This window comes from Onychomys torridus, chromosome 4 (assembly GCF_903995425.1).
Source record: "Onychomys torridus chromosome 4, mOncTor1.1, whole genome shotgun sequence".
NCBI lineage: Eukaryota > Metazoa > Chordata > Mammalia > Rodentia > Cricetidae > Onychomys > Onychomys torridus.
Genome location: NC_050446.1, coordinates 125247292 through 125272377, shown reverse-complemented (window position 1 = coordinate 125272377; position 25086 = coordinate 125247292). Strand labels below are relative to the sequence as shown.

General features: G+C 40.2%; 1 protein-coding gene and 1 pseudogene across 3 annotated transcripts in view; one reads left to right on the top strand and one right to left on the bottom strand.

Moving 5' to 3' along the window:
* Nucleotides 1-25086, bottom strand: part of Cse1l (chromosome segregation 1 like) — a 45159-nt gene that overhangs the window by 5409 nt on the left and 14664 nt on the right. For all 3 annotated transcript variants that reach the window (XM_036184639.1, XM_036184640.1, XM_036184638.1), the window contains exons 4-21: nt 22268-22369; nt 22038-22183; nt 21674-21764; nt 19302-19409; nt 16406-16498; nt 13857-14024; nt 13627-13756; nt 12642-12707; nt 11271-11473; nt 10502-10586; nt 9162-9223; nt 6812-6948; nt 5686-5789; nt 4181-4278; nt 1649-1799; nt 1322-1530; nt 704-801; nt 522-607 (exon numbers count right to left, since the gene is read on the bottom strand). In XM_036184639.1, the coding sequence (XP_036040532.1) occupies nt 522-607; nt 704-801; nt 1322-1530; nt 1649-1799; nt 4181-4278; nt 5686-5789; nt 6812-6948; nt 9162-9223; nt 10502-10586; nt 11271-11473; nt 12642-12707; nt 13627-13756; nt 13857-14024; nt 16406-16498; nt 19302-19409; nt 21674-21764; nt 22038-22183; nt 22268-22369 (2137 nt within the window). The remainder of the gene's footprint in view (nt 1-521; nt 608-703; nt 802-1321; nt 1531-1648; nt 1800-4180; nt 4279-5685; nt 5790-6811; nt 6949-9161; nt 9224-10501; nt 10587-11270; nt 11474-12641; nt 12708-13626; nt 13757-13856; nt 14025-16405; nt 16499-19301; nt 19410-21673; nt 21765-22037; nt 22184-22267; nt 22370-25086) is intronic.
* Nucleotides 9723-10034, top strand: LOC118582101 (annotated as a pseudogene).

Sequence of the window (25086 nt, the reverse complement as noted above, 5' to 3'; positions counted from 1 at the left end):
AACTTTGGAACATAATGCATTTCAAACTATGTTAGTGTGTGGGGTACACACATTTCAAACTATGTCAGTGTGTGGGGTACACACATTTCAAACTATGTCAGTGTGTGGGGTACACACATTTCAAACTATGTCAGTGTGTGGGGTACACACATTTCAAACTATGTCAGTGTGTGGGGTACACACATTTCAAACTATGTCAGTGTGTGGGGTACACACATTTCAAACTATGTTAGTGTGTGGGGTACACACATTTCAAACTGTCAATGTGTGGGGTACACACATTTCAAACTATGTTAGTGTGTGGGGTACACACATTTCAAACTATGCTAGTGTATGGGGTACACACATTTCAAACTATGTTAGTGTATGGGGTACACACATTTCAAACTATGTTAGTGTGTGGGGTACACACATTTTTTTCAGCTATCTTACTTCAAACATTTTTGACTGATCCAAGAATTGCCCCACCATCAGAGTCTCAAAATACTTAGTCTCAAAGCATTTCCAAATGATGTGCTTACTCTTAATAAACTTGGTGGTCTTGGAGTTCTGCAGTCTCTGGAACAGTAGAATAAAGATCTGCTTTCTGTACTGGTCAACTGACTCACTAAAGAACCAAAGAGAAGCACACATATCAACTCAGTCTTTTATGAGCATATAACATAATCTTTGCTTCAAAGCACAGAGGGTTAATGTGACTCACGGAGGCATGTGCTCTATTATGCTGTTAAGAAGATAGAAGCCTTGGTGATCGTTTGCTTTGGATGCAATTAGCTTCTGGAAGACACCAAGTAACCCAGGCTGCAACAAAGCAGATCAAACAATGAGCTGTGCAGCTTCCACAGGCTGCTGCTATCCAGTAAAGTGGCCACTACTGAACCACGTAACCAGCCTTACTCTCTGGTTCTTACTGGTGGACTGAGAATCATGTAGCATAGGCTACAAGGAGCCAAGGATGACTTTGAAATTTTAATCCCCCCTGTCCCCATCTCCTCAAAGCTGGGATTACATCTGTGTGTAACCATGCCCAGTCTTTTCTAGCTCTTATTTTTGAACTGTAAAAGGGGTACAGACCTCTTACCATAATAAGCCATTGAAGTAAATTCTTTGAAATCAAATTATTGGCTCTTTATTTTTTCACTACAGACATAATAACTAAATAATATCTGATATCAATAAAGAATACATTACCATTCCTATACATCACATCTCTTTTTATTGAATTTAATGATTTTAAGGAAAAAAGTTAAAAACCTGCCACCCCTTGTTTCTGAAAATGATCCTCCAGAATTCAAGCCCTTTAAAAATGACCCTGACTCACGATTTTGTCCGCTGCGGCACTTGCTATTGTACTCGAGCCGCGCTCTAAGAACGCCTGGAGCAGCCTCACTAGAGCAGGGATGTTTCCTGTCCTTTCCCAGAGCACTGGCTGAAGGAGGTGCGGAAATAAGGCCATATATGAAGACGGGATATCGTTTTTGTGTGTTTCCAGAAGCAAAGACATCACTTGAAAGACATAGGGGATAAATTCTGTAGATGAAATCAAAACGGAGCTGTTATTGGCAGCATTCAGGGCTTTGGCGTGTAGGGCAGCATTTTATAACCACCCACAGTCTCATCACATTAGGACAGACTTCGGCCAGCTTACCTTGCACATCATTCTGTAAGATTTCAGTGAACACTAGGAATAGAGCCTCCTCAAAATTCACAACAGCAGCAGGGTTAGCTTTGCAGGTTATTCTTATAGACAAGCATATTGCTTCAAACATGTAGTGATTAAAATGAGGTTTGCTGGGATTCTGAAACAATAAATCCAACAAAATACCATCTCAATAATCCAAGTGACTACATATATATCAACTGGAGCAGAACACACCAGAACCTCGTAAAAAAGAGGTAAAAGAGATATTCGCTCCTTTTAAAATAGCATCAATGTTAGGCATGATGGAATACACCTTTAATACTAATACTAGGACTAGGGAGGCTGAGAGAGGCAGAACTCTATGAGCTCTGGACCAACCTGGTCTACACAGCTAGTTCCAGGTGAGCCAGGGCTATATATTGAGACCCTATTTTTTTTTTTTTTTTTTTTTTTTGGCTTTTCGAGACAGGGTTTCTCTGTAGCTTTGGAGCCTGTACTGGAACTCACTCTGTAAACCAGGCTTGCCTTGAACTAACAGAGATCCACCTGCCTCTGGCCCCAAGTGCTGGGATTACAGGCGTGTGCCACCACCTCCCGGCCGAGACCCTATCTTAATAAAATAAAATTAAAAAGTGGGGAGGCTGGAGCTATGGCTCAGTGGTTAAGAACACTGGCTGTTCAAATAGAGGACCTAGCTGTATTCCCAGCACTCATGTGGTGGCTCACATCCATGTGGAAACTTCAGTTCTGGGAGATTTGAAACCCTCCTCCTTTGACTTTGATGGGTACCAGTGCAGACACATAGACATGCAAACACTCATACACATAAAAACAGGTAAATCACCATTAAGAAAGAAAAAAAAAAATAGAACTAAACCAGTGCTTATTTGATTTTTGTTTATTTATTTGGGAGCGGTAGTACTGGGAATAAAACCCAGGGCTTCACAGATTCTAGGGATGTGTTCTACCACTTAGCTAGCTAGGTCCTTTACAGTTCCATCTGGATTATGCAAGCTGCAGCCCCCCAGGTTGGAGTTGGAGTTGTCTTAGGCCCATGTGTCCTAGGAGAGCCACACTGTAGGCAGGGGGAAAAGCACATTCTGGCTCTGCCAGACCTTGACACCTGTGTGCACAGGCTGCTGACTCTCAACAATAGCAATCTTCCTATTTTCTCAAAAGCTCTTGGAAAGCCACCATGAGCTGGCTAGAGCAGAAGGGAGGGAAGGAGCGTGGGGTGCGTGTGTGCATGTGTGCGTGTGTGCGTGTGTGCGTGTGTGTGAGAGAGAGAGAGAGAGAGAGAGAGAGAGAGAGAGATGTCATACAATCTTGCTTTGTTCTCCCTCTTTTCCTTAACTCCCAAAGCAGTTCTGCACCAAGAATGCAGGTAGAAAATAATCAGTCTGCCATCCAACTCTAATACTTGCTCAATTTTTAAGAGAATGGGTCTCACTCTGTAATCCTGGCTGGCCTGAAACTTAAGAGACCAACCTGCCTGTGTCTCTTGAGTGCTGGCATTAAAGGCATGAGCCATTCATTATACCCCACCGACTCCACTACTTATGAATTCAAATAATTTTCAGAGCATAATTAAGATCATGCATGTATAAAGAAATCTTACCAGGTGTGGTACACATGCCTTTAGTCCTAGTACCATGACGGCAGGCTGGTAATCTCTGAGTTTGAGATAAGCATGCTCTATATAGCAAAAACTTACATCAAAAAAAGAAAAGAAAAATTCTGTCACCCTTAAACTCTTTATTTTAAAAAATATAGTATCCTGCTGGGCGGTGGTGGCACACGCCTTTAATCCTAGCACTCGGGAGGCAGAGCCAGGAGGATCTCTGTGTGTTCGAGGCCAGCCTGGTCTACAGAGCTAGTCCGGGACAGGCTCTAAAGCTACAGAGAAACCATGTCTCGGAAAAAACAAAAAACAAAAGCAAAAAACCCACAAAAAATAAAAAAAAAAAAAAAAATCCATGTTTATATATAAATATAAGCTTTTTGAAAGGTCAAAGAACTTTATTTAATGGAAATAAGAGTAAGGAAGAAAAGACACATAAGCCTGTCATTTTCTAATCCCAGAATCTTTCATGTCCATTAAGTGCAAAGCCTCTCTTACTCCACTTAAAATAAAAGCAGGATCATGCACTTCCTTAATTTCACAATGGGTATGTCAATTTTGTTATGAGAACAAAAACAGATATTGGCTTCTGAGCCTACACTTAAAATGTGGTGGTACATTTCCAATCTAATGCATGTCCCCATACTTCCATAAAAGCATGCCAACATGAGGCCAGAAGACTTGCACAGACCTCCAACAGTTCACAGGAAGTTAAAAAGCAATCCCATGGGCTGGTGAGAAGGCTCAGCAGGGCAAAGGGACTTGCTGATAAGCCTGACAATATGAGTTCAATCCCTGGAACCAACATGATGTACGTTGTCCTCTCACCTCCACACACACGTCGTAGTGAGAGTACACCCACATACACACACAGTGAAGTTTTTAAAAATGCAACCTCATTCTTAACTGGCTGTTACCTTACTAACAGCTAACAGCTTCTGTGTGAGCTGAGTGATCAGAGTAGGGATATAGGGGATTATGGCTTCTTGCAGGAGGGAGAAACTTCTCATGATAGCTGTAAAATATAAAAACAGCACAAACAGTTTAGTTAATCATTAAAATAAAAGTGATTAGAGGGAAAGGCCACTAATTCATCAAATAAAAATCTCAGAGGCTTAAATATCCCCTATATACCTTTCTCCACTTAACAATGTTTCCCTTCCTTTTATATCAGGCTAAAAAGCCTGGCAACATTCAGGTGGGGAAGAATACTAACGCACTTTATAAGACCAAGGCTCAAAGAATTCAAGGAGGGACAACATAGTAAAGGAGAAGACAAGGGAGGAAGGAGGAGCAGTGGGGTGGCGAGGGCAGCGAACCAGAGCATTCGGAGAACAGACAGACCTCTAGCTCATGTTTTCAACTAGAAAACACTGGCAGAACTTTTAGACAAGATCTAGAATAAACACAGTCTCAGCTCAGCTCACAGGAAATAAGAGAAAACGTCAGCTACGGATCTCCTCAAAGACATTAAAAAGCTAAATGTATAGAGTCCATACTGTAAAAACTTTGCACGTCAACAGGTGCCTAAAAGCATGTGGCACAGGAGAGGCACGAATTGGTAAGCTAAATAAAAGATTATCACCATTATGTAGATTCATTTCCAGAGTCAGTGTTTAATAAAAAGGCCTGCTACCAAATGCTAGTTCCAAGCAACAGAACCTCTTGACTCTTGACTCCAAGATGTGGGCAAGGTGTTTCCACTACCTGAACAAAGACTCATCTCAACACAGCCTGAGTTAAGGCAGAGGATGTGACAATATTTATTGAGAAGGTAATGTACCGTGTACTAGGAACACAGTAACAAAGACCATAGATCACTTAGCTGTCCTCATGGTGTTGAAACCCACAAATACACAGCTTGATGTAAAGACACACATATACACCCCCAAAAGTCCTGATGGAACCTAGAAGATCAGGGAGTTCCTTTGGTAAACACAAGTCTTAATCCAGAGAACAATGAGACCTTTGAAATGTGACAGTGAGAAAGGCACTCTCCTATGGCAGCACATGGCAGACCACTATTGGTACCAGTGTCCCTAGGAGGAGGCATGAAGCAGGACCTAGGCTTTACACTCAGCAGAACACACCTACAGAGACTATTACCTGAGCTGATCCTTGCACTCTGAAAGTAACTCTAGGAAAAGAAAAATTAAATTTTGCTACAAATTTTTACTACAAGGAGTGGCATTTCAACAACCTAAAGTAAAACACTTTTGAAAAATTGTTAGTTAACAAAGTAATTAATATATATTGTACAAAAACAAAACAAAACAAAAAAAAACCCCAAACCTTTTTTTTTTTTTTTTTGACAAACAGTTTCTGGGTCTTCAAGTATGGCAGCTGATGTAGAACTACAGAGTGTTTACCTTATAAAGGGTTGATACTTAGTTATGGTCTGGACACCAAGGAAACGGCCTACCTTTCATAATATATTCATTTTCTGAAGAGCCAGGAAGTGTGAGAGCTTTGAAAAGGTTTGTTAGCAGAATCTCAACAAACGGTGCGATTTCTGCAGCTGTAAAACTACGGATGAAAAAACAGCTTTCAGTCACTGCCAACTGGGGAGCTTTTCACTGGGGAGCCCTGGGCACCTACTGTAGCATACTTCTTGGCATAAAACCAGCCTCTCTCACCACTGAGAACTGGTGGCCACACTGGTAACCGCTGACATGTGCTCATGTTAAATTCCTAATTAGGCACACAAGGTCAAGCATACCAACACCAAGTGAACTCAGTATCATCTGAACCTGTAGTCTTCTTGGCTCCTATCTACCACCATGGAAAACAGCACCCACAATCAGGAAGGTTTCAGACACCTTCTTTTCCGGGAAGTACGGCACGTGCTCTACATTCACATCTGGGCCTGAAGATGGCCCATAGGACACTTTCATCCTGAGTGACCACTGAGAGCATCTGTGCTCAAGGCTGGGTGAAGAACAGAGCCTAAGACTGTGTTCCATGTCTTAACTAGAGCTTGGTTTCAAGAAATAACACTGAAAAATGGCCTGAAACACACAGACCCCTCCTATGCATTCATCCTCATCAGGCCACAAGAGCTACTTTCTTGGCACCTAAAGAATGACTCACTCAATGGAACCATATGTATGAGCTGGATCAAGAAAGAAGTGGTCAGGAGACACTGCAGAGACAGACTGTTACACACACTGAGCTGCCCTCTGCTTTATTCTCAATCTCACAGACACTGAATACTCAGTCTCTATGTTCCCCTCTCTCCTTTGGCTGCTAGAAGACTCCAAATAAAACCTGTAGCCTCCTCAATATACAAGGCCCTGATATACCAGTTTTGAATAACCTTACTACTGTTATTCTCCTTTGCTCTAATTCATTATCACAATGAGTCTATTTGATAAGCTGCCTTATATCCTTTTGGAATGTGAGAAGGTAAAAGAGTAAAAATTACACATGTAAGTTTTTATAAATATTAATGAGATTATGAAAATATGCAGAGACATCTCAAACCAGTAAGGTATACTCTCTGCCCTAAGCTAAAAAGTACAGGGATGAATCAGAAACCAAATACTTACAGAGTGGCGTTGTTTGGTCCTCTCATAGTAAACAGCCTTTCGAGAGCATGTGCAGCATAAGTATGGACAACAATACTCTCAGCCTGCAGATGACTAATCAAGAGAGGAATAGAGACTAAAAGATGCTCTTTAGGTACCTGAAAAACACATCAACACATCTTCTAAATCCAACATTACTTAATGAAAGGCAAGGGGTGTACTGACATTAAAATAGCACCCCACCACCACCCCTGCTCTGTTGTGCTGTAAAAGGATATATTGTTAGGAAAGTGGGACTTGAATGGTTCAATTCCCACTAATTTTTAAAAAGCCTTTAAAAACTTTTGTGTGTGCTTGGGATGGCCTGTGGAGGTGACAGCACAGCCTGCAGGAGACAGTTTTTATATGGGTTTTCAGAATTGAACTCAGGTTGCCTGGCTTGGCCAGAGGTGCCTTTCTGCTTGAAGTATCTAATAATCTGCTATGGGTATAAACACCACAGATAAGGGCTAGAAATATGGCTCAGCAGTTAAGAGCAGTTAAGACCTGGGTAATTTCTAGCACCCACATGGTGGCTCACAACCATCTGTTATATCAATACCAAAGAATGTGATGCCCCACTTCTGACCACCAAGGGTACCAGGCATATATGTGGTCTACAAATACACTGTAGGCAAAACACTCATACACATAAAATAGTAAAAGAAATCTAACATTTTCTTCAAGACCACTAATAAACTGCATTCAGTTGTCTTACTTTACAGAACACTGGCAGTTATTTTGAAGTCATATACTTACATCTTAGGGTAAATTAAAGAAGTATAAATAGAATACCATTGAAGTTACATAAAAAGCTGAGTATAATGGTGCATATTTATAATTTCTGGAAGGAGTATCGGAAAGTAAGGCCAGTGTGGTCTCATTAAGTCCCAGGCCAGTCTGGGCAAATATCAGGACACTGTTGTGAAGACAAAACACAACAAAAAAACCCAAAACAAGGGGAAAAAAAATATATCTTAAGGTGAATTTATTCCCTTTCCAATCCTCCCTATGAAAAAGCCTAGACACATGTCAATTCACTAGCAATATCCCTGGAACCACTTGGCAGTCTTTTTAAGCTTCTGTTTGTTTGAGAAAGAATATCTTAATGGGCCTTGGCTGGTATAGGCCTTACTCATGGAGACCCATCCGCTTTAGCCTCTCAGGCTCCTGAGTCCTCAGATTACAGATACAGCCAATCATTCCTGGCTTCAGACAGCGTCTCTAAGTAAAATTTCAACCTTTGAGAGAGGCTAATCAGGTCTAGCCAGGAAATGTACAAGATGAACCTGAAACATCTTGTCATTTGAGAAAAACTTTCAAAGGCTAGAGAGTCTATGTCAAGAAGACAAGGAAACCTAGATGGAAGAGGCTGGTTGGCCAAAAATAGACAGCTAAAACACCCTAAAGCCTGCATGTGTAACCCTACAAGAGAATGTTCTATTCATTCGTTTGTTTTTATTTATTTATTGGTTTGTTTTGGAGAGAGGGTTTCTCAATGTAGTTTTGGTGCCTTTCCTGGATCTTGCTCTGTAGACTAGGCTGGCCTTGAACTCACAGAGATTTGCCTGGCTCTGCCTCCCGAGTATGGGGATTAAAGGCATGCGCCACCACTACCCTGCCAAGTGATGTTTTCTATAGAGGCTGATAATTATATTATCCAGTGATGCAATAATGGTGATGTTAAAATACAATAAAAATCATGAGGGTATATGTTTTGAAAGAGTAAAAGATTATTCCAAATGTATCTCAAAAGACTAAAATGCTATTAAAAAATGAATGCTATTTCTAAAAGTGGACAGCTCTCATTGTATCTGATGGAATGAAACAAAATATTACTTAGAATGTATTTCTCCTCTTTTAGGATATTACATTCAGTCCAGCCCCTAGCATCAACAAGGTCAAAATACAGATCAACTTTTGGGCAGAGGAGCTTGCAGCCAGGCCTGATAGTCCACACACACGGCAGCAGGAGGGGCTGCTCTGGCCAGTCGTCCTCTGACCTCTGACCTCTGTGCTGTCGCACGCCCGTCTACCCCAGACGAACCTATTCCTTCAAAACAGAAATACAGAGACCACAGGACAAGATACTACTGCTATAGAGATCACCACATGAAAACACTTGCTTAGCATGAGTCCATGGGTTCAATTCTCAGGGTAAGAAGCGGAGAAAGACAAGACATTTAAGGGAAATTAAGCATCATCTGGAATAACAGGTTACTAAAGAGGATTTTTCAGTTAGATGCAGATGTTAAATACTGATTACACAGTAGACTGGAGAAGCTGCTGCATGAAACTATTAAATGCCAGGTGGGGAAAAAGCACTACTTACTTGATTCCTAAAAATCATAATATATTTGATACCATCAGCTTTAAGAACAGGAAACTCATTCACTATTAAAAAAACAAAAACACAATTACATAAGATTACTCACAAATCAGTGACATCAGAGCTTACATAATGGAGCTACTACTGGTCAAGTGACTGGAGTTTGGTTGCTGCACAATGTATGTCAGTGTCCCAACAATTAAGCTGTTCTGAACTCACATCAGTTGGGATTTGCTTTCAATTCCTCTAGTGAAAGAAAAACAAATTGGTGATGATAAAATACCGGCCAGCTGTCAATAATCATAAAACCAGCAGGACAATGGCCGAATACAAGCTAGCTTATCAGACTATTGCCGACCCTGTGTGTATAAACACTTACACTGTGTAGCTCTGCCTAGCCTGCAACTTGATATACATATAGACTAGGCTGGCCACAAACTCACAGAAATTTGCCTCCTCTGCCTCTGGGTACTAGAATTAAAGGCGTGAGCCAGAGATATCCCAGGGTTTCTGTGTCACATTGTTCTTCCTGTCACGGCTGCCATAGGAGAGCAGCAGCCATGGATGGCCCTGCACTACCCCATGGCCGTGAGCCTCAGCAAAGACTACAGGGTGATGAAGAATGTCAGCAAGCCAAGACACAGCCAGTGTCTCAGGGACCTCACCAAGCACACCAAGTTCCTGCAGGACATGATCTGGGAGTTATGTGGCTTAGCACCGAGTGGTGCACCACAAAGTCGCTCAAGGTTTCCAAGGCCAAGCTCGTGATCAAGTGTCAAGAAGAGGGTGGGCATGCACATTTTTGCCAAGAGGAAGCAAGAAGGGCTGACCAATGTGCTGTTGGGCATGAGGAAGGCAGCAGCCAAGAAGGACTGATGACTCCCACACCCCATGGTGCCTCATGGGTGTTGAGATTAAAGGCACGTGCCACCATGACTGGCTAAAATTTTTATTTATTGTTTGCTTTTCCTGCATTTATATGTGCTGGGTTTAAAGATGATCACCACCACACCGACCTTAGAACTTTTACTTTAATTTACTTTTATTTTACTTTCTTTTTTGCCTTATATGAAAAAGCATAAAAATAAGAATATTCCAGGATAACAAAGCTGAGTTTCAGTCTATCTCCTTACTACTAGTTTCTTCTTCTAAAGAAAAAAAAAAAAAAGTATTGTCAGGTTAGTTTTTCATAGACAGGAGATGAGGAAACCGGATCATTACTGCCTCTTTGAAAATTGAAGTAACACACACACAAAGTCCTTGACTTCTGCCATAATACTGCAGCAAAAACTGAAGGTATAACATTGTAAGTCACAGAAAAGGAACAATTTCACAAAACTCACCATTATTGGACTTTAAATCAGGAAGTATGTGATTCACAAAAAATTCAGTTAGGTTTACGAGTTCATTGGCTTGTGTAATTCCATGCTGAAAGAAAGTAAAAGAACACAAAATATCTGCATATAGGATCAGAAATTTAAGCAATTTTAGAAAGCAACATCAAACATGGAGATGAACACTTTAAAAAAAAAAATCCTCTGTTTTTGAGTATGAATGTTGACTTCATGTATGTCTGTGCCCCACATGCATGTCAGGTGCCTGAGGAGCCCTGAAGAGGGTATTTGGTCCCATGCAACCGGAGGTACAAATGGCCATGAACCATGTAGGTGCAGGTACTAGAATTTGAACCCAGGTCCTCTGGAAAAATAGCCAGTGCACTTCACCACAAAGCCATCTCTCCATTGTGTTTTTCTTTTTTGTTTTTGAGCCAGGGTCTCACTATGTAGCTCTGATGGTCTTGAGCTCACAATTCTCTAGTCTGGAGTGTTGATATCTCTTCAGCCCAGAATGAATTGAACCCTTCAATACCCAAGTTCTTAGATAGATAAAACTGTCTTAAGACAGTAAATGCTAATCATGTTTCATACACAGTCTCTGCTAAGGTAATGAGGCAGCATGGATCAAGAAGTTAGCATTCAGTTCATCCACATGAAGCTTTGTGGAAGAGTATATTAAAAGCAACAGTCTGCATTAGCAGAAATACATCATTTCTTTCTAAGTCCTGTGGTTGCCAAGATATTCCAGAAATGAAACCAACAAGAAAAGATTTACCTTCTGTGTTTGGGCTTTTGATGCCAAAGATGTGACAAGGTAAATTGCTGCATCTTTGTGTTTCCAGTTGACAGATGGATTTTTTGCATATTCCTGGAGCATAGAATTAACATAACCAGAGAAGATTCCTGTCACAGGACCTTCAAAAAATTTGCATAATCCTCGTACAAGATCACAAGCAGCCCTGCGTCTAGTATCAATATCTATAAAATTGAAAGAAAATGTATCTTGGGAAAAAGAAGCAACCAGTCCAGTTTCCAAGAAACTGTCAGCAGCAGCACAACAATAAGAATCCACTGAACCCACTAAATGAGAATGTACCTAAGTGGTTATAATATCATAAAGCCTATAAAGAACATTAAAAAAAAAAAAAAAAAGGTTTAAAACTTTTTTACCCCCGGAGCTGAGGATTGAACCCAGGTCCTTGCCCTAGCAAGCGCTCTACCACTGAGCTAAATCCTCAACCTTCTTTGTGCTTTTTGATAAGGACTGAACCCAGGTAAACAATGCACCAATGTAAGGGCTCTACTAAGAAATGTAGGGTTTGGGGATTTAGCTCAGTGGTAGAGTGCTTGCCTAGCAAGTGCAAGGCCCTGGGTTCGGTCCTCAGCTGGGGGGGGGGGGGTATATGGATTTATTTTTTGATATAGGGTTACATATAGCACAGGATGGCTTCAAACTTGCTGTGTAGATGAGGATCACCTCAAACTTTTTCTTTTCTTTTCTTATTTTGGGGGGGGGGTTGAGACAGGGTTTCTCTGTGTAGCTTTGGAGCTTATGTATGAGTTCCTGTGCACACACAAGTATTTTTAGTATGTATAGGCTAGAAGTCAACATTGAGTGTCTTCCTTGATCACTTTATACGTTTTAAAAATTATTTGTGTGTATACAAGTATGAAAGAGGAAGAGGGAGTGAGAGAGAGGAAGGAGACAGACACAAGGGTTGGTGTTAGAGAAGAAAAACTTTTTTTTAAAGATTTATTTATTTATTATGTATACAATGTTCTGTCTGCATGTGTCCCTGCAGGCCAGAAGAGGGTGCCAGATCTCACTACAGACAGTTGTGAGCTGCCATGTGGTTGCTGGGAATTGAACTCAGGACCTCTGGAAGAGCAGTCAGTGCTCTTAACCTCTGAGCCATCTCTCCAGGCCCAGAAAAACATTCTTAATAAAAGCTAAAATTGGGTCGGGTTGGGGATTTAGCTCAGTGGTAGAGTGCTTGCCTAGCAAGCTCAAGGCCCTGGGTTCGATCCTCAGCTAAAAAAAAAAAAAAGCTAAAATTATATTATTAGCCACTTCCCACATCTATTAGAAAAAAGCCTTAAAAATGGCTTGCTAGGTGACTAGTAACTAAAAAACCCAAATACATACCAGAGCCTTCCAAATCCCTTCTTATGTACTCCTCAGAATTATCTTCAAACGCTTCTTCATCAGCAGCTACAGAGAAAGTTGATTATTTAAGATAGCCTCTAGAGAACACACATCATCATACTCTACATCTGAGCATCAGATCTGCTGTTTCACAAGTGTTCTTTCACTAGCATTTTGGCAACAAACACTGCAGTATTGGTTAAATCTTGTTTGTAATAAAGAGTAGGATTCCTAAGCTCCACTTTCACCTCCAACGTTCAAAAGTTTAAGCATCATTCGAAGAATACCTTCTATTTTGCCAGTAAGTACATTAAAACAAAACATAACGGTATTCACTATTATTTGATAAAACATTTCATTGATAAACACAAGTAGAGCAGACATTATCAGAATAAATATCTGTCCTTCAGATGTGGCTGGAAATTTCCCAAATGAAACAAAGTCCTCCTTAGCTTCTCTGCTGTTATAGCTGACCCCTGAGCAGGACTGGGTGCCTGGGTAACACATAACACAAACCCCCACCTTCCTAACAGAAAGGAGAAACACAGGCTAAACTTTAAACAGACAAGGCAGGCATCTATCTTCAAGTCAACTGTTTTCAAAACTCCTTATTTACCTTAGTGAAACATTAAAAGTAGTCACAATTCTAAAATTAAACAATTTCATGAATTTGAGATTATTTCTTAGTTTTTTTTTCTTTTAAATAAAAGAAACACCGCCACCACCACCACACACATAATCATAGCAACAATCATTTCACAGCTGTTACATTTTCTACCTTGGTTTAAAAACCAGGTAATAAATATCTAGCAGTTTAAAAAAATTAAATCTTACAATTAGAAGAAGACATTTTAATAAACTGATGTCAAACACCCTTAAAACAACAGGAGGAAAGGTGGGTATCTCATGCCTAGCTCCCCAGTTTGTACACTTTGAAGAATAGCTTTTACTCCCCTGAAAGCCCTTTCCATTTTGCCATAATTACCTCTAAATTCCATGTTAGGCACAATAACCTTTTCACAGATACTTGTCAGCGTGTTCTGGTCCTCAAACAGATTCTTATAATGAGGTCTTTCGCAAACTGAAGCCAGAAATTGAATTGCATTACTTACCAACTGAAACAAAACACAAAAATAAGAATACATTTAAAAGCAAAACTAATTTTTTTTGTATGAAATAAACATGGAAGGAACATATCCTTCCAAATCATCTTACCAAATCATATTTAACCTCTTGACCTGTTGTAACTAGTAAATTCCAGATGGCCGTGACAAAACGAGGCAGGTACCGCTGAAATTCTTCGTCATACTTTTGTGCATAGAGAGCAGCATTATCACAAATCTGAGATTTTAAAAGCTCCAATAAGCCTGCTTCCTCTTCATCCTCACATGAAAGAAAAGACAAAACTCAAACATATAGCTTTTAAAGGAAGGAGAAAAGCTAAAATTCAGGCATAGGCATCTTAAAATTTAAATTCAAACCAATTATTGCACTGCATTTGTACTGCCGTCAATCTATACAAGGTTTTCAAATAAACAAGTGATAAAAACATTATTTGTATTTATTAATCACTGACAGTAACTCTCAACACTCTCCAACTTTTAGTTTTTCAAGACAAAGTTTCTCCATGTAGCCCTGGCTGACCTGGAACTAGCTCTGTAGACCAGGAAGTCCTCAAATTCAGAGATCTGCCTGCACCTGACTCCTAAAGGCATGTGCCAAGACCGCCTGCTCCTCTTTTAAAAATACCCTTTTAAAAATAAAGTCTTTCAACATGTCCTAGGCGAGCTTCAAACTAATGATCCTTTGACCTTAACATCCCAAGTACTTGAATTATAGGCAAGCATGGTAACACCTAGATAGATTTTCACAAATTTTTGAGTTGAGTAAAGCCTTTTCTCCTTATTTCTGATAACGAAGCATTTCAAATATAAGATTGAAAAATATCGCCAGGTGTTAGTGGTGCACGCCTTTAATCCCAGCACTCGGGAGGCAGAGTCAGGCGGATCTCTGTGAGTTCAAGGCCAGCCTGGTCTACAGAGTGAGTTCCAAGACAGGCTCCAAAGCTGAGAAACCCTGTCTCAAAAAAAACGTCCCCCCCAAAACAAACAAATCACTTCCCATTCCTGCTGAGGACCCAGATCAATTCCTAGCAGCCACATGGCAATTCACAACCATCTATAACCTCACTTCCAGGATGTATATGATAAACATTTGTATGTGTAAGCAAAACATTCACACACATAAAACAAAATTTAAAAACCTAAAACAGAAAAATAATCCTATAGAAGCTTGAACAATAATAATATGTAATACTTTCTGTAATAAGCGCTTTTAAAAACTATCTTATTATTTTCAAATTTTATGTACATAGGTATTTTGCCTGTATGTATGCCTGTGTATCACATTCGTGCCTGGTACCAGCAGAGACCAGAAGAGAGCATTGGATTCCCCTGGTAGTGGAGTAACAGATGGTTGTAAACCAGCATGTGGGTACTGGGAACTAAACATAGGTTCTCTGTAAGAGCTCTTAACCATTAAGCAATCACAATTTTAATATTATGCTGCTGCCTCACAAAGGATTATCATTTTATTAATAGTATACTAAAATGTGTAATGCCCCATCTCCAAACAAATTAACACTAAGATTTGTGTGAATAATACTGTTATAAAATATTAGGGATTCGGGATTTAGCTCAGTGGTAGAGCGCTTGCCTAGCAAGCACAAGGCCCTGGGTTCGGTCCTCAGATATGGGAGGGGGCGGGGGATATATATATATAAAACAGCAGGGGAAACAGGATAAAAAGCTAGAGACACTTGCTTCTCTTGCAGCCCTGGGTTCAGTTCCCAGTATTCACACAGAACTTCATAACCACTGGCAACTCCAGTTCCAGGGGATCTAACATCCTCTTCTGGCCTCTACAAGCACTACATGAATGAGGTGCATATACTTAATGCAAGGCAAACACTAACACACATAAAATATTTTGATTAATATAACATTAAGTTGAGTTCACCAACTAACTGCATTGAAACTGACTAGTACAGTCTCTCCTTGTTGTGCCCCTCATGATTTGAGTCCAAACCTGGGTGACTCTGGGGACATTTCTGATTAACTACTTCCTCCACAGTATATGAGTTGGACATTTCTCAGCCCTTATGAAGTGTACAAAATCATGTTAGAAAATAAATTAACGCCAGCCAGTGTGGCACAGGCCTTTAATCCCAGCACTCGGGAGGCAGAGGCAGTTGGATCTCTGTGATTTCAAGGCTAGCCAGGTCTACAATTGAGTTCCAGGATAACCAGGCTACACAGAGAAACTCTGCCTCAAAGGGAGGAGAAAAAGCATCAAGCATGGCAGCATGTGCTATTATCTGCTGAGCTATCTTGCAAGCTCTCTCATCCCCCGCCCCCTTTTTTCCATGAGACAGAGTTTCATAATCCAGGGTGGCCTCAAACCTGAGAATGACACTGAACTCTGACACAGTACTCCCAATCTTCTGACAGTGCTAGGATTATAGGAAGTTAGGCCCGTAACAGTAAAAAATTTCCTACATATCACACAGTCAAATATTTCTTACAATTGTGGAATTTTATCTATTAACATTCTAACAGTAAGTAAGTCTTCAGACTAATTTTTGGTGCTGTTTTGAACCCAGGGCCCACTCATGCTAAGCAAACATTGCAACATTGCATTTTATCTATACACCGAAATAATTCTTAATGAAGGAAAAAGACTTTGACAATATTTTAAATACTTACATCAGTCTGTAGGAGCTTATTATCCAATGTCAAGAGGGTATGAAAATTGTTCATCCAAGTTTCCATATTATCTTCAAAGAATTCAGGGAGATCCTGAGGGACAACCATGGACTTTTGATTAAAATGAATAGATTAATCAATTTCCCACTAAGACAAACGTTTGCTCATGTCTGTAGGCTCAAGTGATTCTGCTTCTTCTGTGACTGTGGCAGCTGTATAATCAGTTTGATAGTGTGATGTCTGCCCTACATTGATAGGCCTTCAAAAATCACTCATTATCAACACCTCCCCCCAATTCCCTTCCAGCTACTGTGCTTCTTGTGAACTGACCAGCAGTCCAGACTCTGACCTCCTGTACAGTTGCTGATTTTTTCTAGCTTAGTACAATACAGTTTTCCGAAGCACTGGGCTTCCCAGCGGTGACATCTCAAGCTGATTTTTCCAGATTTTTCAAATAAAAACAAACAAAACAAAATGGTAACAAAAACCCAGTAGTACTCACTTAAGGATTTTGCTATCAAGTTGAACACATACAAAGGGTCTATTTATTATTTGGAGACATTTGTCACCTTTACCTAATAAAAATGCAATTTCCTTTGGTGAAGGCCCCACCTCAACTGCAAATACTGTCATATTCGGAGTGTAAGAATAGACACAGAGGGGCTGGAGAGATGGCTCAGAGGTTAAGAGCACTGGCTGCTCTTCCAGAGGTCCTGAGTTCAATTCCCAGCAACCACAGGGGCTGGAGAGATGGCTCAGAGGTTAAGAGCACTGGCTGCTCTTCCAGAGGTCCTGAGTTCAATTCCCAGCAACCACATGGTGGCTCACAACCATCTGTAATGAGATCTGGCGCCCTCTTCTGTATACATAATAAATAAATAAATCTTAAAAAAAAAAAAAGAATAGGCACAGAATGCAGAGTAAAGACCAAACCCGGTTGGTTCCTCTATTCTGGCACATGTACGTGCATTAGTTAATACCTCTCCTTGTCCTGAAGCTGATTCAAAAGACCTTTGAATCAAGAACAGGACACACGGAATATGTGTGCACACACAGAAAAAGAAACTTGAATAAACTCAGAGATTAAGAGCATGTGCTGTTCTTAGAAAGGTCAGAGTTTGGGTCCCAACATCCACGTGGTGAGTCCCAAATACCTGAAACTCCAGTTCTAGGGGATCCAAACAAAGCCCTTTTCTGACCTGCACAGGCATCCACACATGTGGCACATCCTCAGACACACAATAAAAATAATAAACAGATAATATTTTTCTAAGAGTGTAAACAGTAACTAGAGATGGTGTCTTCATCTGTAATGCTGTAATGCAGTGGTCCCCAGCATTTCCTCTCTGACATGCCTTTGGTTTTTATCCCTGTCAGAGTTTCCCTATCTCACAAGCCTACAATGAGATGGCCCACTGGTTAAGAGCACCTGCTGCTCTTTCAGAATACCTATGCCCTAGCAATCACATGGTGACTCTCAACTATTGGCCTCCACAGGCACTCATACACACTTGTCATACATTCACACATACACATAAATAAAAAAAAAAAATCTTTTAAAAATTAAAACTCAGCCGGATGGTGGTGGTGCACCCAGCACTCGGGAGGCAGAGGCAGGTGGACCTCTGTGAGTTCAAGGCCAGCCTGGTCTCCAAAGGGAGTTCCAAAGCTATAGAGAAACCCTGTCTCGAAAACCCCCCTCCCCCAAAAAATTAAAAATCACATTTATGTATTTTTTTTCTCTGTGTGCACACATGTTCATACATAGGCCACAGCAGACACACAGAAGTTAGAAGATGTTCAGGAGTTGGCCTTCTCCTTCCACCATGTGTATCCATCCTGGAGGGTCAAATTCAAAGTACCTTCACATGTTGAGCTATCTTACTGGTGTTCGGAAATCTAATTCTGTAATGATTTCACAAAAGTTGGGGCAGGAAGGGTGGGGGGAGACGCTGAAGAGATGGCTAAGTGCTTTTTGGTTCCCAGTACCTATAAAGCTACTCAAGAGCTGGAGAGATGGCTCAGTGGTTAAGAGCACTGACTGCTCTTCTAGGTCCTCAGTTCAATTCCCAACAACCACATGGTGGCTTACAATCACCTGTAATGAGATCTGATGCCCTCTTCTGGCATAATGTATACATAATAAATAATAAATCTTAAAAAAAAAAACAAACACAAAAACAAACAAACAGCATTGGGAGACAGGCAGGTGGATCTTTGTGAGTTAGAGGCCAGCCTGGCCTATAGAGCAAGATCCAGGAACAGCGCAAAGCTACACAGAGAAATTCTGTCTTGAAAAACCAAAAAAAAAAAGCAACTCATAATTCTCTAAAATTTTAGTTCTGATGTCAAGCTATCTCTCCAACCCCCAATTTTAAAATGATATTATGATTATCACAGAGATCCGCCTGGCTCTGCTTCCCATGTGCCACCACTGCCCGGCAATTTTTTTGGGGGGTATCCCCTGGAAGAGGACATTTCTGAGCTGCCATGTGGGTGCTGGGAATTGAACCCAGGCCCTCTTGAACAGCCAGTGCTCTTAACCACTGGACCTTCTCTCCAGCCCCCTATCTCATGATTTTTGGAGGTCTTCCTATTTACATGAATAGTCTCTTAGGATCATCTTCCTAGTCTGCTCACAGTATGTTTGTTCACTGTAGACCCATGAGAGGGAAAGGCTCTGACAGCAGGTCACTGGATACACCAAACAAGGCCTTCCCCATTACCACCACCTCCCACTAGTTAACACAACCCTGTGGATGTTTAGAGAATAGAGAGGAAAAACCCTATAAAACAAAACATGAAAAAAGCTTCGGAAAAGCTGTCTTGCCAGGTGGAATGTGTATTTAAAGTTAAGAGAGAGAGAACCAAAAACAAGAAACCAAATGAAACTTACCTGAAAGTTTAAACTATAGAACAATTTTGAGATCAAGATCAAAGAAGAAAAAAGAATCCTCAGGGCAGAGGCATCATTTGCATGGGTACTGCACAATTCAATGGTAGCCTTGGAAAGGAATTTAGGAACATAGTTTTAGTGTATCATAAAAGCCAGCATGCTGAGCTTTAGTGACATAGTACTATGCTGAGACTACTCAAATTTCTTCTCCAAATGAGGCCTTTAAATAGTAGCATTTATTCACTTAAAGAGATTCTGAAAAATAAGTTTAAAGTGTGTATTTTTAATTTGACTATAACAACAAGCACTACTGAAGAATCCAAATTTGAACACTCTGAGCATCTTTCCATTTCCTATGTACACATGCACTCATTAAGAAATTCTTCTACCCTTTGGTATTTCCAACTGAACATTATCCTAACTGCAGCAATGCGTTTCTGTACACAATAGTCTGCATGTCTCTACTTTTGAGTATGTGATCCTACATTAATACAAAGCAGCAGCACAGTAATGGGGTTGGAAGGCCAGATATCTGCATAGAACCCAGACTCCATTGCTCATAAGGAATATTACTCTAGTAGTGAGTTACAGCTGGGTATGGTCAAGCAAGCCTGTGATCCAAGTACAAGCAGAAGAATTCCAAGGTTCAAGGGACATATGAGCTACATAAGACCTAGTCACAAAAATACTGGGGGGGGGGGGGGGCGCACATAAGATGGAGGTAGAACAAAGACATGCACGAAGCCAAGGGCTTGATCGTCAGCACCACATAAAAACCTTGTTGCGGGTAGTTCATGCATGTAACCTAGCTACTTGGAGGGTAAAGACAGGATTGCCAGAAGTTCAAGGTCATCATTACATAATAAGTTCAAGGATAGCCTGAAGATAAGAGACTATCTTAAACAGGAGCCAAGTGTAGTACACCTCACACCTTTAATGTCAGCACTCAAAGAGTACAGGTGAGTCACTAAACTCAAGGCCAATTTGGTCTACATGCTAGGTTCTAGGCCTGCCAGGGCTACATAGTGAGATCCTGGGAGGAAAAATGTAGTGGCATCTAACTTCTAATTCCTAGACTCAAAGGCTGGTGGATCTCTTTTGTTTGAGGCCAGCTTGGTCTATACAGAGTGAGTTTCAGGCTAGCCAGAGCTATCAAAAGTCAAAAAGAGAGAAGACTCAGTGGTTAAAAGTACTACAGTGGATAAGAACCTTCAGTTCCAGGGAATCCAACAGGCTTTCACATGGTGCATATACATGCATGCAAGCAAAACATTCATATACATAAAACAAAATAAATAAATCTAAAAAAGAGACACCTTGTCTCAAAATACTAAAAGAATGCCTAATGTGTAGAGTGTAGGTAGCAAACGACAGGATTTTTATAGGCTAAAAACTCCTGTACTTTGCACACATTTACTATGTAAAATTTCACTCACTATAATTTGGATAAAGCTTTTCTCTAAACAGTCTCACCACAGAAACCAAACTGACTTGCTCAGATAGCCCAGATGGCCTCAAATTTCTAATATACCTGCCTCTGCTTCCCATGTGCTGAGATTACAGACATGTGAACTATGCCCAGACCCTAACTAAAACTTTTTCCATTGTTAGAAAACAAAAATCTCTGCCAATCCAAAGTTGAAAAATTGATTACATTTGTCTTAATTTTTGAAAAAATTTATCCTAACGCTAAAAACCTCTGTATAAGCTCTGTATCTGAATACTGACTACTATGCAACCATCCTCTGTGAAGGTAAGAAATGAAAAACATTTCTGCTGGGTTTGGGATTTAGCTCAGTGGTAGAGCGCTTGCCTAGCAAGTGCAAGGCCCTGGGTTTGGTCCTCAGCTCAAAAAAAAAAAAAAAAAGAAAAAGAAAAAACATTTCTGCCATCAAAGGAAGCCAGACTTAAGTCCAACTCTCATTTTACTAACTGTATTTGTGTGATTTTTTTTTTCTGGAAAAAAAATGAGTTAATCTTTTTTCAATTTTATAGAATTCTTATAAATACCAAGAACATTCTAAAGAAAATAGCCTGTTTTCTGTAAAATGGTGTAATTAATTAAATTCCACCTAACGTCAAAAGTATGAATCTGTCTTTAGAGATACACATTTACTTACTTGGGTGAATGATAGGATGCTTGGGTTTTGTTTTGAAATATCCCTCCAAAACTAGGGGAGCAGACTAACAAAGTGTCAGTAACTTAATACTTGTACAACATGAAAGCTCACTCCTCACCACGTCCATTTCTGTACAGGGTTGTAATTCTTCTAAAAGAAAGGCTGCACTATCAAACAAGTTAAAAAAAACTCTCATGTATACGCATATTGAAGCAATTTAAAATACTAGATAATTTTCAAGACATACCATACCTTAAACAGATTAGTCAAAGGCAAAGCAAAGGCATCCAAAACAAGTTTAATCTCGGTCCATAGCTCGTTTGACTTAAACTCATGACGGTATCTAGAAAATGGAGAGAAGTACAGGAGTACAACTTCCTGTTAACTCAAGATAGATGACCAAGGACAGCTGCCTAGACACTTCAGATAGCCTTCTGAATTCAAAGACAAATATTCTAATTACCCCACAGAAAATAGGGCAGTGTGAGATGAGCGTTAAGCAAACCCAATAACGATCTGTCACTCAAGGATAGACAAAGGAGTAAGTTACATAGCAGAAAGTTACACTAACATAACAGAAAAAGCATACTAAAAGAATAAACATGTGTATTAATACCTTTTAAAAAGTGAATGCGCTGTACGAAGGACTCCATTAATAACATGGAAATCTCCACTCTGAAAGCGATTCACCATTTCTGTCAATAAGTCAGGCCATTTCTGAGGGAAATCTTCTCTGCCTATGATGCTAATAGCATCACTCAGCTAAAGAAGGGAAAGCTGGATTAGCAGAGAGCCTCATAAAGGAGCACACACCTCCCTAGCCTAGCCCACAAGTAGGAACATTACCTGCTTCTGAATCTGCTCCAGACTGCTCAGCATCAGATGCACTATATTGGCTTTAATAGCCACTCGATCAGCTTCACAAATTTTGTTTGGTTCATCTTCAACCTAAAAGAGAAACATCAATGAGCAAGTGGGATCGATCCACTTTCACATCCGTCCGGGTTCACAGATAAAATACAACCAATTTTACTATCGCAGGTTACCAAGGAAAATGGAGGGATGTGGCCATTCCTCAGTCTCCTCCTATAGGAATAACAACAGACTGGAGTAATCTGGAAAAGCATGAACTCTTTCCTGAGAGAACTGCATATTTGGTGGCACCAGAGAAGTCGATGCTCGGGGTCTATCTTTCTTTCTTTCCAAGTACCTCTCTTTCTCTTAAACTTCATGTTTAAATTCTACATTAACATATCTTTTTGTTTTGTTTGGTTTTGGTTTTTTGAAACAGGGTTTCTCTGCATACAGCCCTGAGTGTCCTGGATCTCACTCTGTAGATCCAGCTGGCCTTGAACTCAGAGATGCACCTGCCTCTGCCTCCTGAGTGCTGGAATTAATGGCATGCACCGCTACCAATTGTCTTAAAATATATTAGAAAAAACTCTGCTTCAAAAAAAGGGGAAAGAAACGTATATTCCTTTCTAAACGTAATATCTGATGTAAAAACCACTGGGATTCCGATTCCCTGAGCCAATTAAGAATTTGGTTCCTGCCAGGCATAAACCATGGTAAGGTGGTACACACCTTTAATCCCAGCACTTGGGAGACAGAGGCAGAAGGCTCTGAATTTGAGGCCAGCCTGGTCTACAGGGTGAGTTCTAGGACAGCCAGGACTACACAGAGAAACCCTGTCTCAAAAAACAAACGAACAAACAAACAAAACCAAAACCAAAAGAAACAACTAGAAAAGAATTTGAGGTCTGGGGTGCATGTATTCTCTGGAAAACACTTGGCTAGGATGCATAAACTTAGGTTTGGTCCCTAGTAAAAACAAAAAGGAGAAAAGAAGGAAGGTAGGTTGATTTCAGTTCTCTATGTAAACTAATCAACATGTGGTTAAAATCTCTCTATGTAGCTCTGGCTGGCCTTGAACTCAAGAGTTTCACTTGCCTCTGCCTTCCAGGGATAAAATAAAAGGCACATGACATCATGCTTCGCCAATCAGTCATCTTTAAAAGCTTTAACTTGATGCTCACATTAAAGATCTGTCCTATGAAAACTTTTTTTCTATTACTAGTTAAGAGTACACTCAGAGAGAGGTACACCTCTGAAAGAGACTATAGACTGTTTTTTTTTTAAGATTTATTTATTTATTTTATGTATATGAGTGCTCTGTCTACATGTACTGACTTTATGCCAGAAGAGGGCATCAGACTCTACTAGAGATCGTTGTGAGCCACATGGTTGCTGGGAATCTGGTTGCTCAGGACCTCTGGAAGAGCAGCTGGTACTCTTAACCACTGAGCCATCTCTCCAGCCCCCCACACCTGGTTTTATATATCATAAAGATAGAGCTAAACACTCAAGATGCTGAGGCAAGAGGATTGCTCATGAGTTTGAGGACTGCCTCAAAAAGCCCTTCCATCCCTCCTGTCCTACAGAAAAGGGCATGCCTGCAAACAGGATGGACTTTCTAAATTATTTCTTTACCACACAGAACAGTATTTAATAAATAAAATAAACTTCAATTGCATCCAAAGTGGGGGCATGTATTTCCACATAGGACCTGAGAAAGCTCAAAAAAAGAAAAGTTATAAACACACAAACACTTGTAGTTATGTTAGGTATCTTTTCAAGGTTAAACAGATACACATTTTAGATAGGTATACATACAATCTTCAAACACTTCAGAGATCTACAGAATATGGCAACCTAAGGCTTTTCATGACAGTGAGACACGTCTGCTCCTGGAAGCATCAATTTACTTCAAAAATAGGAGAATGAGCACTAAAGAACTTCCACATGAAGTTTGCTTTGGTTGTGTCAAAGTTAGCCACTCACTAGACAGGAAACTGCCCTTGCCTCAACTGTTGACATATGCTGTCCAAACTGGACAAGCAGCACACAAAAGGCGACTGCTGAACTTTTCCAAGACAAGTAAGGACAGTCCTTCAAAATTCCTGCTTCATGGCAAAGTCTGTAAGACATTCTAGGCCTGAAGCCAAAGATGGATGTCCCAACACTGCAGAGAAACCTTGGGTGACTGTCCAGCGGCCTGCTGTCTCTGCCATTTCTATATTAGAAGTTGTTTGTTTTGTTTGTACTTCCTGTTTGATCAGGTAATAATATATACCCTTTTCTAGTCTCTGATGGGGTTGAAGATTAGATGTTTATAGTTACAGTTTTCTATAGTTTTGATAGAAAATAAATTAGGTACAAAACTTTGGACCCACTAAATAGATAACAGCTAATGGACTCCACCAATAGATAATGTAGTATTTTCTTTAAATTTGTCAAATACTAATGGACTAAACATTGTAAATGTATTTCTTTCTTGATAACTGTTCTTATTGTATGTAATTTTAATGTATTAGAGTTAAAACCTTTCCTTTTTATTTAGACTAAAGGGGGCAAATGTTTCAGAATATTTGTGTACAAAGTGAAGATGTATCTTTGCCAAGCAAGGTGTCTTCTGACTGGTTAAATTATGGCCAATATAGCTAGGCAGGAAGAGTTATGATGGGATTTCCTGGGACAGAGAGAACTCTGGGAAGAAGAAAAGTGGAGTCACCAACCAAACACAGTGGAAGCAGATGGGCAGTACAGAGAGATGAGGTAACACAGATTAATACAGATATGTTAATTTAAGAGCTAGTTAGAAACAA